At 42.1% G+C, this 16,009-nt stretch overlaps 1 protein-coding gene across 1 annotated transcript in view; it reads left to right on the top strand.

Annotated features, from left to right (window-relative positions):
- Positions 1–11,963, top strand: part of VPS13D (vacuolar protein sorting 13 homolog D) — a 3,321,573-nt gene extending 3,309,610 nt beyond the window's left edge. The window contains exon 65 of the mRNA XM_044060428.1: positions 11,895–11,963. Within this exon, the coding sequence (XP_043916363.1) occupies positions 11,895–11,963 (69 nt within the window). The remainder of the gene's footprint in view (positions 1–11,894) is intronic.
- The last annotated feature ends 4,046 nt before the right edge of the window (positions 11,964–16,009 follow it).

The following is a 16,009-nucleotide window of genomic DNA, read 5'->3' as shown; positions in this document are numbered from 1 at the left end:
AGTCTTTTTTTTCGGTGTGTTGACACACTGCATTTCGAGTGTTGACACGTCAGTAAGGAACTGTATTAATTTTAGCTTTATTACATGCCATTACACTACCAGAAAATGACTGTTAAGAAACATGTTTCTTGTATTGTCATTTGTTTAACTCCGCTCAATGAGTCTGTGAAATTCCGATTTGCAAAGGTGTTTTCCTTCCTTTGCTGCAGAAGTGGCAGTATGATTGTGGATCTGATGCATCTCTATGTGTATATCAAACTAATATTTCACAGAAGCTGAATGGAATCGTTATGTACCTTATGTTTAAATAGCTCCTGGCTCCACAAAGTCTCCTCTTCAATCTTTCCCTTGGAACTAGACAAACCTTCAACTTAAGCACTCAAGCCATTCATTTCTCAGCCCGGCACTTGCTCAAAACTTATATCAAGCACTTATAAACCCTAGCACTAGGCCCTCCTGTACTGTACAGAAGGACAAGTCTCTCTATTCGACCTTACTAGTCATTCAGTAAAACAGTTCACTGTACCTATCCAGGCATATCCAAATGGCAGTTTCAGGTGTACTCTCCAGTCCAACTGGTGAATCTGGGCATTTTGAGGCAATGTTACAACTGCCTCATGTACACAGACAAACCCCTCCTCCTACCACCAAACACTAATACATGCGAGAGATGCAGTTATACAGCCAAACTAGAGGCTAAGCTCTCTCAACCCAAGACTGGATCAGACAGTCAAGAGGAGAAGGGAAATACTTGCATCACACCACCAGTCTTACATAGACCCGTTAAACCAGCACTGGCAAAAAACACACATAAATACATGAAAACATACTCGGAAGCTCTAAATAAAAATATGCAAAACCAGCAGAGACCTCCAAAGCAAACATCCAAGCAACCTCCACCCCCCCAACACAAACCATGAAACACATACTTCACAAAACCAGTGTGCCATGCAATCACAGCCCTTAAGGCAAAATAACATACTAGTAATAGGTGACCCTATAGTCAGGCACACTGACGTCCCACTCACTAGGCTGAATAAGGAGAAGGTTACTGTTAGCTGCCTGTCGGGTGCCAGGATCCGCCACATAACACAAGCACTCAGGCCACTCCAGAATAAGTACAAATGTGACTCTGTCATTGTCCACGTTGGTGTGAATGACCTGAGCCGTACCTCCCTGGACTACATGAAGAGAGACATGGAAGAGCTCTCTGATCAAGTAGCCCAGGCCGGTAAGACCCTGACCCTGAGTAGCATCCTGCTCTCACCAAGAATGATACCTCGGTATAAAGAAAAAATTCTCGATTTCAACAATTGGCTAAGTTTCTGGTGTCATTCAAAGGGGATCCAGTGTCGGTCCACCTGGGATGACATGCTCGACAAGCCACGCTGCTTCGCTAGAGACAGCTTGCACCTCTCACCCTTAGGCTTTCGAATACTGGCCAAGGCTCTTGCCACCCCCATAGTGCCATTTTTAGGCAAGGCTCAAAAGACAAACCCACCCCCGTAAATAGCACAAGTAACAAAAAAGTGAGGGTAATGCTACTCAGTGCCAGAAGTCTAAACCTCAAAATGCACGCACTCGAGGCACTCCTCAGTATGGAGAAAATCGATATATTTGCTGTAACAGAAACCTGGTTTAAGGCTCCAGAGAGTACCCCAGCACTACCAGGCTACAACTCATACCATACATTTCGGCCACAAAACCCAAACCGAAATACAAAAGGTGGGGGCATATCCATATTCATCAAGGATACCCACACCTCCAGGTTAGTGGCACAGCACGATGCTTCAAAGATCATCCACGTGCAACTAACAATGGGCAAAACTGCAATTCAAATTGTAGCTTGCTGCAGATCACCCACCATGTCCCAGGACCCCCATTCCGCATTTCTGGAAACACTGGGAAACATAAAGGTCCTACCAAACACCCTAATATTGGGTGATTTCAATTACCCAAACATTAACTGGGAGAACTACTCAAGTACTAACTCCCTTGCCCAACTTTTCCTAGAATTTATAAACTCAAACACCCTGGTTCAACTGGTCAACACTCCCACCAGAGGTGACAACATATTGGACCTGGTCATCACCAATATGGGTGACTGGTGTTCCACACCAGAGGTCAACCCCTTGCTCATTAGATCTGACCATAAACAAATCACTTTGGATATCCATATTCCACACCCATCCCCAGACAAGAAAACCACCGTGAAAAACTTTTCAAAAGCAAACTTCACGTTACTTAAGACCGAGTTGGAAAGTTTCAAAGCCCCCATGCTGAAGGATAACACTGTCCAAGCTGCAAAATCCTTTACTAATGCATTCTGCGGGCGGCTACAAGAATGCATGGATCGTGCCATCCCAAGCAAAACCAAGACTCACTCCTCCAAGAAAAGGAAACCAGTCTGGTGGGCTCCTGCCATAAACAAGCTTATACAATAGAAAGAGGAAACTAATACAGAAAAGAGTAAAATCCCAAGAAGGGAAGACATCCCTGATCAGTATCAGCAAGAAACTACGATCCCTCATAAAATCATCCAAGGCGAGCTTTGAAAGAAAAATTGCCAAGGACTCCAAAGATAACCACAAGGTATTCTTTAGCTATGTCAAGAATCTAAGTGACAATGCTCAGATCTGCTCGGAGTTAGTGCAGAATGGAACAAAGTACACTGAACCAACCGATATCGCCAGCATCCTGGCAGACAGGTTCAGTGCAAACTTCACCCCCCTCGCCCCAAAAGGGCCCATAACCATACCAGAAGAATGTAGAGTCCCTGAAATCACAGACACTCAGGTTAAAACAGCCCTCTCAAAAGCCAAAAACACAGTATCAATGGGACCGGACGGTGTCCCAGGCTGCGTCCCACACGAGCTCAAAGACGAACTAACCCCTCACCTAAACACACTGTTCAAACTCAGCCTCTCCACAGGCTACATACCCATAGAGTGGCACACAGCAACGGTTATTCCACTCCACAAAGGTGGAGCCACAACAGACCCCAGGAACTATCGCCCTATAAGCCTGACTAGCTTGGTCTGCAAGGCTGTGGAGCGCATCATCATGGAACTCATTAACAGAGACATTGAGAACCTCCAAACACTAGACCCTACCCAGTTTGGCTTTGTTAAGGGCAGATCATGCCTCCTAAACCTGGTGGACTTCTTTGAGACAGTTACCAAGGCTATAGACGAGGCAAAGGTGCTACACACAGCATACCTAGACCTCACTTAGGCCTTCAACACCATTCCCCATTCTGGTATTATAGACAAGCTCACCAGCCTGAACATAAACCCCTATGTCACAAGATGGGTTGCCAACTGGCTCACAGACAGAACCCACATGGTGAGAGTTGCGGGAGCTAGGTCCAACTCTAAACTGGTTACAAGTGGTGTTCCCCAGGGCTCAGTCCTAGGACCCCTCCTGTTCGGCATATACTTCTCAGAGGTACAGGCAAGCACAGGAGGACTATGGCTGACCAAGTTCACAGACGACTGCAAACTAGGGGCTATAATTGACTCTCCGGCTGTTGCAGATATCCTCCAAAAGGGTCTCACTCAGACGGATACCTGGTGTGAAAATCATGGCCTCAAGCTAAATGCCAAAAAGTGCATAGTCATCCCCTTTGGAAAAAACAAAGTACCCACAAACTACCACATAGGTGGTAGTCCCCTAAATATGGAAGATGTAATAAGGGATCTGGGGACCCAAGTAGATAGTAATCTCACCTTTGATAATCACATTGCCAAAGTGGTTAGAAAATCCTTCTACGTGGCCCACCTAATCACAAAAGGGTTTGCATCCAGATCAAAAGAGGTCATTGTGCCCCTCTACTCATCACTCATCAGACCCATCATAGAGTACAACGCCCCATTTGGGATGTACCTTATAAGACACCTGCAACAGCTGGAAAGACCACAGAAGTACCTCACCAAGAGGATCACTGGTTTCAAACAGATGCCCTACGCAGCTCGACTAAAGAAACTCCAGTTGTACTTGGGTGGATACCGCTTACTCAGAGGTGATCTCTGCCTGACATGCAAGGCCATGTCCAACCCAGAATTGATGGACATGCTCCACCTAAAGAAAACCTTATCCCCTCGAGCCACATGCTCTAGGGATCTAAACCTCACCACAACAATAAATAGGACTTGCTGGAGGGATAGATTCATGTCCCAGAGACTTCTCATGCTTTGGAACAAGATCCCAATCTACATTAGGCAGAGCTCCTCGCTAACACTTTTCAAAAGAAACATTGACGAGTGGATGGGAAACAGAAAGTTTGCCTCGGGGATCACTTCAGTGGCTCTGCTGGACAGAGGCACAGGGAACTAATCTAAGTGGGAGGCGAAAGCCAACACATTCTGACTAGGCTTATAAATGCCTTTGGGCGATAGCCTAGTACCAACTTGTGAACCTGTAACACAATGTACAGTTTGTAGTAATTGTAGATTTCAAGGTATGCAGCCATGTTTCTTGTCTCTGTTCTTGATGTTCATCTTCTAAAAGTGACTGTAAATCAAGTTATATAATGTAACTGTTGCTGCCATGTGCAATGTTTCTGGTTGGGATATGTGAAGGTTGTAGAGTAATGCAAACCTGCATGAGGTTGGTAAGGTGCTGTGCATTGTGCAAAACCGTTGGTAGCTTAACTGAGTAGTTCATGAAAGGCTCGCTGTTGGTAGTGGTACACACAGCACGACAACACCTCAGTGTGCATTTTGAAGATTGAAGTTGTTCTAGCACAATGCAGTACAAGCAGTCATTCCCCCATGCCGTAGTGCTTCTACTTCTGATTCATAAACAGAGAGATCAAGGAATGCTGTATCAAATCACTTGCATTTCAGTTTAGTGTACATCTTGGCAGTATGGTCTGTGCTGTTTAACAGTCTCTTTCCCATCCCGTAAACATTTTGGCTTCCTTGTTATCACATTGGGGGAGGTTGCCATGTCTTTCAGTGCTTCCTTTGATTTTGCCCCCCACCACCACTATGTGGCAGGCTTAGACCTGCCATACAGTGCTGTAACCCCTGGTAGTATGTAGACAATATTCAAATTACTGCTTCAGTGTTACGCTACTCCTAGCTTAAAGTGGCACTTCATAGGGATTTTTATAGTAAAACTGGTTTTCCACCACTCAGAAGTCTTGGTGGGCCGAGTGTTTCTTGTTTATTGTAAGGATCATTGCTTCAGAACATTCAACAGATGAATTAGAAATAAGCCACAAGCAGACCCCAGTCTTCCAGCCATAACTGTATCTGATTCTGAAGATTAGTCAGCTATCTTTGGGGAGTGTGAAGATACCTTTCACACTTTGGTCATCTGCAAGAATTTTGGCAGTAAAGGAGCATAGAAACCACACCATCTTCATTGGTCAGCTGTATCACTTTACCAGTTTGTCAGTAACTTCCTTGGTTAATTTAATTGAACAGTTAAGTACTACTGTATCTTTGGTGTTTACTGCATGTTGTGCTTTTTAGATGTTATTTTAGTAATTTATACTGATTATTTTAGACGTTTTGGTGTTTCATGTCTCCATAAAAGATCATCAGGAACTGTTCTTGTAGGAGGCAGTGTGTCTGTGTTTTAGAAGATAGTCATGATGTTGAAGCATGTTAGAAAACATTACTAAGATGAGGCAGAATCCAAAGGACTTTAACTGGACACTGTAAGCTTCTGGCCTTAAATTAGAGGGCAAGCATCCACTTCTTCCTCAGTGGGAGAACCCTGCCAAATGATTAGGACCATTTTCATCAACCTTTTCAGGGAAAGAAAAGAAACAGATGTCTCCAAATGGAAGAACCTGGGAACAGGGAGGTAGTGATGTCAGAAAGAGACTGGTTCCAGATATCTTGGTGACTGTGCTGGAGTTGCCAGTCTGTCCTTTTTCCTCAACATCAACACATGAGTTCATTCCATTCTGGTCAGGTTTTATCCTCTACTTGTAATGCCTAGCTTGGACCTCTATAAATGGCAGGAGATGATGAGATGCGATTTCTGTATAGGCAACAGTAATGGTGAAACTTTTAGCTGTATCATTACCAGAATCTCAAGCCTGTAATTCAACACTTCTTATTTTGGAAAAGAACACATTCCGGCCTGATGTCAGTTCCCTGTTGTCCATAGTAACTGTGCAGCATGATGTGTAAGCCATCCTGTTGAGACTCCTTTAGCTCCTCCCACTCTGGTCAAAGATTATGGTCATGGGTCCATCCATGGTTGGGCATTGATCCACAGGATGTCCAAGAAGTCTGGGGCACAAACATTAGCTGAATGGATAAGTTTCATTAATGCCATAAGACTTCCTTGTTATTTCTGACTTTAAAAAGTTTCAGAAGAATGATTTGCACTGCTGCATTGCTCAGCCCAAGCACATCCTCAATTTCCAGGCTGTTTTTCCTTTAAGTGTGAGTGTGAGTGTGTGTGAGTGTGAGTGTGAGTGTGAGTGTGTGTGTGAGATGGAGGGGAATCTGAACAGGAAGACCCCATTCTCTCCATGAATTTCTGGGACTATGAATGGGATGAGTAAGATCTGGGCTGCACAGATTATATTCAGTGCTCTCTAGGTGATGATACTGCTGTGAAGGACTCCATCTCTTCATGTCCCCTCAAGTCAATGAAAAAGCATAACATTATGAAAGAACTTTTCAGTTGTGGGTTAGGGAAACATCCCCTAGCTGGAAGCGATGTATTGAACTATTAGAAATTGAATATCTTTGTTCCTCAACCACTTCATCGACACTAACTCCCATGATGGAATAATTGGCAACTCCAGAGTTAGCATTTTCCCATGCATAGTTTGCCGGCTAGGTAATTGGCTATCTAGCAGAACCCATAGCATTAAGATCGGGTGTATTTGCTCTAGACATAAAAATGTCACAAGTGATATTCCACAGAGTTGTGTTCTAGCACCTGGTTTACCTTTATATCGTTGATCACACATGATCGACTGGCCACAAAGCGAACCGTTTCCGCAAATCCAAAACCGCAAAACTTTCCAAATATCGAAATAATGTCGAATTTTGACATTTCCGGCCACGCCACACATCCACACCAGTGCTACCATGGGTCAAAAAGGGGGCTAGGTTTTGCTGTTCGGTTATGTGGAATTCGACATTGAAGATGTTCGCACTTCGGTATTTGTGGAAGCGGTTTCGCCCATATTAGGATCGACGATATGAAGGTAAACCCTGGAACCTTCGTCTTTGGTGTATACTTTTCTGACATGAAAGCTGATGTCAAGCGACTATGACTAACCAGATTTGCTGATGGCTGAAAACTGGGGGCGGTTGTTAGATCCCATTCAGATACTCAGATTCTCCAGCAAGGGCTGGACCGAATAGGTGATTGGTGAGCTAATGATATCTTTCCCTCAATGCCAAGAAATGCAACATAGTTTTACTTGTTAAGTCAAGCATATTTACAGTGTACCACATAGACAGAATTCCTCTTAAATCTGGCACTGCCATCAGGAATTTGAGTACCCATGTCGGTTTGCCCGATGAATTCTGGTATGTCCAGTTGTTTCTGCCTGGGAATCCCTATCAGTTCCCTGTTCCCAGGAGAGAGTCCTGTGATATGAAAGGGCCAGCTTGCTGGTCCAGGGTGGCCTACTGTCTCCCCTTGGAAGCATTGCCTTTTTCTCTCGGCAGCTTCTCCAAGCCTGCAGTTGCTGCTTCTTGATTGGAAGTGTGTGTTCGCATGCCATTTTTTTCCTCAGCTACATAATGCAAATACTCTATAACAGCATGGAATTGGTTGGTGCAGGACTCCATTTGTTGAACACCTAGTGCTTCCATTAGGTGTCACCTTTGTGACGAGCCAGACCCCCCTCCTTTCCCCAAGGACGGGTGAGCCTGCAGTGGCCACTTACTCACATCTTCCCCAGCTAGCTCTATCAGGCACCCAAACAACTAATCAAAGACAGGTCACCCACAGCATAATCAAGGCTTTCTCCCTCTACACCAGTAAACTCGCTCTCAGCAAATTTTCCTTTGCCACCATGTCTCTGTTGTCAATAGTCAGTCCTTCTCCCTTGCACAAGTTATTATTTATGGTATCTCTACAAAGTTCAGTGAAGTTGTAGTCCCACTTTTTCCTGTATTATTAGGCCCATTGTTGAATATAATGCCCCCTTTAGCATGTACTTCACTAACAATATAAACTGCTCTGAGAGACGTCAACATTTTTCTGCCAAAAAAATCTCAGGTTTCAGAACTTTTAGCTGTTATGATAGACTAAATTCCCAAGCCATTTATGTAGTTTTGCACATATTGCTGAGGGGGTGGTCTTTGCCCATGTTCTGTATTATGAATGACCCAGCACTGTTTGAACTCCTTCACCCAAACAGAAACAGTGGTAAAACAAACACTCAGTCTGTAGACCTAAAGCTGTGCTGCCACATCAACACTCCTGAGTGGAACAACAGATGTGTCTAGCCCAGTATAATCCCTATTTCTGGTATAAGTTCCCCTTATGCATCAAGAACAGTACTTTACTGCATCCTTTAAAACTATTAATTCCACAATGCAGCATCATCAGCAAGCTAACTCAAGTTCCAGAGAAAATGTTTAAATCCAAAGAAATAATCCAAGTTCTGGAACTGCAGAGAACTTTTATTAATAAATTCTTTGTGGTTTTTGAGCCTGGATTGCTTCCTTTAACTTTTAAATATGGTCAGTGTGAGTGTATGAGAGAGAGCGTGCATATTTATATGGGAAAATCTACTTAATGGGGGGAGCAGTTCCACCAGTATTGGGTGGTATGACTGAGCTTCTTGGTGGTCTCCATGACTGTAAAGTTAACAAGAACCTATGAACCTGTTAACCTGTGCATTCCTTTAGTAAGTGAGGTCTTGCAGTACATTTTCAGTAATGTGTCCCTGGAATTCACAGTCATTAGTCATAAATAAATAATAGAGAGAGCTGTGATTTCTGTGGATGTATTGCCGTGTGACAGAAAAAGCAGAGTCCTTGACAGATCTCATAAAAAAATAGACAGTAGTGCAGTACTAGGGTGTATCATAAATATCAAACAGAGGAATTAGCTCAGGCAATACCACCGTCTTCTTAGAACTGGAAATTAATAAACTACCTCAAATTGCAGAACTAGCTGGGAAACACATTTATGCCACTGTAGATGTTTGTCCCAGAGTATCTCCACAGGGTTGTGTTCAGGAGACATGCCCCACTGTGTATCAAACCTTTTCCTAATGCTGTGAAAGATAAGTTGATCACGCCCTCTTGTATAAGAATATTTTCAGGACCCTTTTCAGGAGACATGTAAGAATCTGGAAGGGATAGGGAAAACTGATGTTAGTTAAGCAATTTTTTCATCTGCCAGTCCCTAGGTACACCCGGAACTATATGTGTAAGACTTGGAGGTTTTATAGGGAACAGATGAAGCATGAGCAAGGAACACAGGCAGATCTTACTGTGGAAGGTGCAGTAGTTAGTCATAACAGTTGGGTTTATATGTCTCTTCTCTCTTCCAGAATTTCTTATGGTGATGGAATCTTCCCTTTGAGAAGCTAACACAAACCACATGTTTGCTAGATTCTGCTGTAGGATGCGTTTCTGCCTTCTCACTTGCCAGGCATGAGCCATTTTCCAATTAGTCCAGAGCCTAAGCCCTACTGACAGTGATAGAATGGCAGATGCCCCTGGGGCATATATGAAGGCTGTTGTACTGCTGCTATACACAGACCATTTGCCTTCCCTGAGGCCATCTGTCCACCAAATTGCTCACCAAACCCACCCCCCCATCTTGACTGACAGCCTGAGGGCCTATAGGAGAGAGAGGCAATATTGCCATTATGCCTTCACCATAATGAAGCCATTGCACACTCTGAGATCAGGGCAATTCTCTTTTTTTGGCCCTAAACCCTACTGTTGATGGTTGGCGTGAATGCTCATGTCACCTAGAGGGCCTACTGCACTTGCTGCTGTGTGTATGTTCTCACACATGTGCAGCTAGCACGAGCTTCATTTGCTCAATAACACCATGTCAGCATTCCAAGTAGTACACTGCTTTTCAGTACGTTTTGCAAGCCAACATTTGCATTCTGGTGAATGCAGCCAACTGTACCCCCACACTCCTCTCCCATGACGAGTGAGCAGACATCAACCACTCACTTCTGTTCTTCCCTGCCCAGCTCCTCTAGTTCTAGAGCTGTTACACAAACTCTGGTCATTTGGGCCTTAGTTAGGTCTTTACCCATCCTTTACCAGGGGTCTCAAACTCAACTGACCATGAGGATTATATTAGGACTAATACAGTCACCCAAACCACAATCTCCTAAGCAAAGTGAAAGGTAGTCCATGCAGCTAGAAATGCAGTGCAGTTGTTTCTGTCATCCAAAACTATGCTGATTTAAGGGCTTTTAAGGACTGAAGGCCACAAGTGTGTTTATGCCATGGAACCAGGCCATTGAAATAAAGACTACCTTGGCAGAGAAGCTTGTGGTTTCTCCAGTTAAGGCTCACTCTTCTCATATAAAAAGTGCAAATTTTCAGTACTGAGTGTAACGGCCATTGATTACAAATGATTGGCTGAATTATTGTAAAAATATTTATTTAGTCTAAAATGTAATATTTGACCTCAGCCTGAACGTGAATGGAAAGCGCTCATCTATTTAGTTTATTTGATCTGTTATGGAAGTTTAATTCTACCAAACATTGTGTTGTTTTATTTCACTGACTGGTGTTATTTCTTTTTGTAAATCATAGCTGTTTATATTTTCAGTATTTTGCTTTTTTATCCTTCTGTGACACGGGGGAATAAGATTTATGTATTGTTTTATTCTTGGAAGTCATATCAGTTTATTAGTTTTTTATGAAGATTGTTGTACCATTCCCATCTGTAGTCCATCAGGTCTCCTTTTTGTCAACTAGCTATCAAATTGGTTTCCATACCCATTTTCCTGGACATTTTTAACAACCTAAGGTTCTAGAGGAGAGAGCCTTGCCATCTACTAACCATGAATCTTCCTTTGCAGCCTTAAAGCTTCTCTAGTGGCTTGCTACTCACCAGCACCACTCCTCTACTCAACCCTGAATGTTTGCAGAGAAACCATCACATGCTCTTGACAGTAGGGTCTTTTCTACTTTTTTGTCTCTAACCGCCATCCTGGGTGGCTGACATGATCACTCACATCACTGCCTGCGCCTTCTGTCTTTGTCTGCAGATGTTTGTTCCCACACATGTGCAGCTAGAACTGTAATTAGGGTCTTTGTAACACTAAGCCACTATCCCTGGTCATACTGTGCTGTTTACTGCCTGCAAGTCTCCACTTGCATGAAGATGACTGCCGTAACCTAGAACTAACACTGTCCCCCGAGATGGCAGAGTATTTGACAGACACTCACTCCCATTCTCCACTGTCCATCAGCTCCAATGCCTGACCTACTACTTGAACACAGGTCATTTGAGTCATAATCAGGCCATTGTCCTTCTATGTCTTGGAGCTGGGCATTTAAGCTAGGATTTCCCTGCCTGAAGAACCTGTGGTTTCTCCAGTTAAAGCTCACCTTTCCATTTAAAAAAATCTAGCTTTCTATTACCAGATGTTTCATTACTGAGGATTAAAAAAGAAATTAATTGCTCATTTCCCCATAAAGAAATATTCAGGACTGAATTTTGCTCCTTTCTGGAATCAATGTATTTATTAGTTCAAGTTTTAACAAAGTGGTCCTCCGTTGGTACTTTAATTACAAGGACTCAGGCTCACATCCATAGAAATTGCCCTTCAGTGATGTGGTAAGTAAGGTGGGAGAGAGTGTAAATTTATTGTTCAAATCCAGCAGCTGTACCATATTAAGGTGCACAATACAAACCAAGTACAGGGGAAAACAGAAAAGCACTGTGTAGATAATCACACATTTTTTATTGCACAGCACCAGTTGGTTTCACCTCTTGGCTTTGCCAAGGTGAAAAGATATATTCAGTCACACTCCACCTTATGAAATGCAGTTCAGGTTGCATCATTATTAGCCAAGTCATCTTATCAGTTCTAAGAAATTTTTACCACTTCAAATATTCATTCATTTTATAGTTGTTTTATTTTATTTTTATTTTCCTTTATTTTGCTTGTCCTTCTCGGGTTTGTCTAACTGAGTTTAGTCAAAAGCCCCTTTTCAGCAGAGGCCCGTGGAGAACTATAAATATTTTTAAATGACATTCAGTAATATACGTGAACGAGCATTAAATAACATAAATGATCAAATACACATATATTTGCTGATTAGATTGCATTCATGTGAAAAAAAGGCAACTATTACATAATAAAAGATATACTTATGCATTAACAGATATATGTAAAATGTCTGTTAAAAGGTTTGTATCAGACGTAGAGAGGTGGGGGGAGAGCAGTGTCTCAAAACAATATATATCGCTAGGAGATGCTAGTAAAACTATGTGGGTATTGGTGAATACAAGTTGTGCTGCATAGGGTTCTGAATGAAGATAACTGGGATGACAATATGGCAAGCTGAAGATAACATTGGCATTTATCCTAGAGATGTACAGGAGCAGATCCATTGGTTTGATAGGTGAAGTTTTATTTGTGTTTTAAATGAGTTTGCATTCTGAATGAATTTCAGTGGTAGTGGGATGTGGTTCCATAGTTGAGCTACACTATCTGAATGTATAAATTCACCTGCAGTATTAGATGATTTTGTTATAGTAGTGATTTTCTCTAGAGCATAAAATTATCTTGGGGAAGTATTTTTGTATTAATTTGTTAAGGGCTGGAAATTTTCTGGCTTATAGAGAAGTCCATGTACAGTACACTCTTGGTTAACCAGCAGCCATGGGGATTGGTAGATGCCAGATAACTGTAGTTTCTGGTTGCTTGAGAGCTGCTATTAAAAATAGGCCCGACTAATACTGTACCCTATACTATTTGTTTGGTTTGACTTGTTCTTAGGTTGCGAGGAGAGAGAATTTATTCCTATCTTCCTTTTTAAAACTCTAAAAACGTAACTTATGTTTTTGGGGGGCAGAAAGTGCAACACATGAAAATTGTACTGTATTTCTTTGATTTTTTTTTTTTTTTTATGGTTGCTTGAGTTCCGGATAACTGAGAGTTTATTGTAATTGCTCACTTTAATGCACTAGGAGTCATTGGGAAGCCAGAGCCTGTCCTGGCACTCCGTGGGTGCAGTGCGTAAAGACATATGAATTTTTTATGAATGGGCACCATTTATCATGAGAGACAAACATACACATACAGTTTATAAGATCGCCACTTCACCTATGGCATGTGTTTTGTATTTGTGAGGAAACAGGAGTACTAGCTGAAAGCCAGTGTGGACAAAGGGAGGACTTGGAGACTTTACACAAAAGGTACTCCCAGCCAGGAACCTAGTGGCAGTGGTATAATACGTAGCATTTTCGCCTTTGGTGCAGAAGGCTGTGGGTTGTATTCCCACACCCAGTAGATGGATTGCTGACACTGCAGTGCAACATAAAAGGGGGGGGGTGCTCTCCTGAGTGTGTTGCTCTTCAGATGAGACATTAAATTGAGGCCTCATCTGCCTAACTTGATGGCAGCTGAGGTGGAAGTAAAAGATCCCATGGCACTTATTAAAAGAGTAGGAGAAGTTCAAGTTCCTCAATCATCATCATCATCTTCTTTCGGCTGTTCCCGTTAGGGGTCGCCACAGTGAATCATCTGTTTCCATTTCTTCCTCTCCTCTGCATCGTGCTCTGTCACACCAACCACCTGCATGTCCTCTCTCACCACGTCCATAAACCTTATCTTAGGCCTTCCTCTTTTCCTGTTACCTGGTAGCTTCATCCTTAGCATCTTTTTCCCAATATACTCAGCATCCCTCCTCGGCACATGTCCAAACCAATGTAATCTTGCCTCTCTGCCTTTGTATCCAAACCTTCCAACCTGGGCTGACCCTCTAATATACTTATTCCTAATCCTGTCCACCCTCGTCACGCCCAGTGAAAATCTTAACATCTTTAACTCTGCCACATCCAGCTCAAACTTCTGCCAACATTTTTTGTCAATGCCACCGTCTCCAACCCATATAACATAGCTGATCTCCCTACCCTCTTGTAGACCTTCCCTTTCACTCTTACTGGTACTCGTCTGTCACAAATCACTCCTGACACTCTTCTCCACCCACTCCATCCTGCCTGTACTCTCTTCTTCACCTCTCTTTCACACTCACCGTTACTCTGAACTATTGATCCCAAGTATTTAAACTCATCCACCTTCGCCACCTCTACTCCTTGCATCCTCACCATTCCTCTATCCTCCCTCTCATTCACACACATATATTCTGTCTCCAATGCCATGGCCCAAACGTTCCTTAGTTGTATAAATGCCACCTCAGCTCTCCCCTGAAAAGTGGTTGCTAGCTTAGTGGGACCAACCCAGTCAACAAAAGCTAGATAGATAGCTAGCTGGATGGATAGATAGACAGATAGATAGCTAGACAGATAGATAGATAGATAGATAGATAGATAGATAGATAGATAGATAGATAGATAGATAATAACTGGAAAACCATGGCTTGTGAGACAGAATGCTAACTGCTGTGTCACCTTTGTGTGTTTGCTCAAAAAAAAGCTTTTACTATAAATGTGTATAGATATATACTCTTGTCAGTAAATAAAAGAAAGCCTTCCTTCTTAAATGTAGGCATGTTCTTTCATTTTGCCAATAAGTTATGTTACAGTACTTAATGTGGAAACATGCATTTTTCTTGACTGTAGTCACACAAATGTGCAGGAAGACATTACGCCACTAGATGGCTCCAGTACCACATAAATTAAAATCTGTTTCAAAAGTGCTTTGGCTTCTAACATTGAAATCTAGTTATCCTTTTACATATTTCTTTCTCAGTGTTTTCCTCTTTGTCAACCATAAATCATGTTTATTTAAAACTTCACAAGCATTTTGTTTATTTTGTGATAGTTGCTTGTAAAGTGCACTTGAGTCCCTCACTCTGCAAGTTTCTCAGGTATTATGCTGGCATAGTTCTAAACTGTCAGTCTTTCCTCCATACAAAATGACTGCATGAACATGCTGCAGTATAAACAATATGTTGCTGACAGATAAATAATGTGAGAAATCAAAACCTCTCTATCTTCAATATTTAGACTAATATTTCCAGACAGCTCAGGAGCCACAAGCATAACATCCCTTTAAACTGCTGTATTTTTTCTATGCAAGTTATAATTTCTGGCTGACTGTTCTGTCACGTAATGTTTTTCCATTCCTTTATGTTAGGGGTGTCCAACCTTTTCAGTTGCAAGGGCCGCATTGAGTCAACAGAAATGGTCTGGGGGCAAGTGAGGACCAAAAAAAAAAAAAGGTTTATTGTATGTGAATTTGAACAATAAATAAATTAATAAATGCATAATATTTGCCCTAAAATTCAATATCTCATTCTAATTATTTAAAAAACAGTTAAAATTTAACTGTTCTATCAGTGATAGAATGTTAAAGCACGCTCTGGGTCTAATCCCCTCTAATAGTGCAATAATTTACTACAGGAAAGTCTTAATTGCACATGGCAACTGAAATCAAACATCAATTTCATAAATAGTAGCTGAGTAACTAAATATTTAACTATGGGTGTAGTCTTATAGTCATGTGTGTTACAAAAATATGATGAGGCACTGTAAAATAAGCAATGAATAAGCTATGATTGTTGCACTCTTGTTCAAAATTGTAATAAAATGCGACTGTCTCTAGCCGCTATAGGACCTCCTGAATGAAGGACTTTATAGCAATAACAGCATCCCTTTCGGCACAGCTGCCCCAAATGATGCATTAGATATGTGTGCGGAATCAAACTTAATACTGCTTGGTGACATTGTGGCAAATTGCCTGGGAAGTAGCAGTTCAGCTGTCATTAAGAAAATATACAGGATGGGGTTAGTAGTAGAGGAGCCCTGAGAATCACTGGAAGGGTCTTCTCAAAATTTTGGTAAAAGGAAACTAGGGTATTTACTAACTATTTGAAGGGACACTAGGTAGTGATTTTTT

Source organism: Protopterus annectens, chromosome 2.part0, assembly GCF_019279795.1.
Source record: "Protopterus annectens isolate FY-2018-M chromosome 2.part0, PAN1.0, whole genome shotgun sequence".
Classification (NCBI taxonomy): Eukaryota; Metazoa; Chordata; order Ceratodontiformes; family Protopteridae; genus Protopterus; species Protopterus annectens.
Note: the sequence above shows the minus strand (reverse complement) of the source record. Positions and strands in the feature narration are given on the sequence as shown.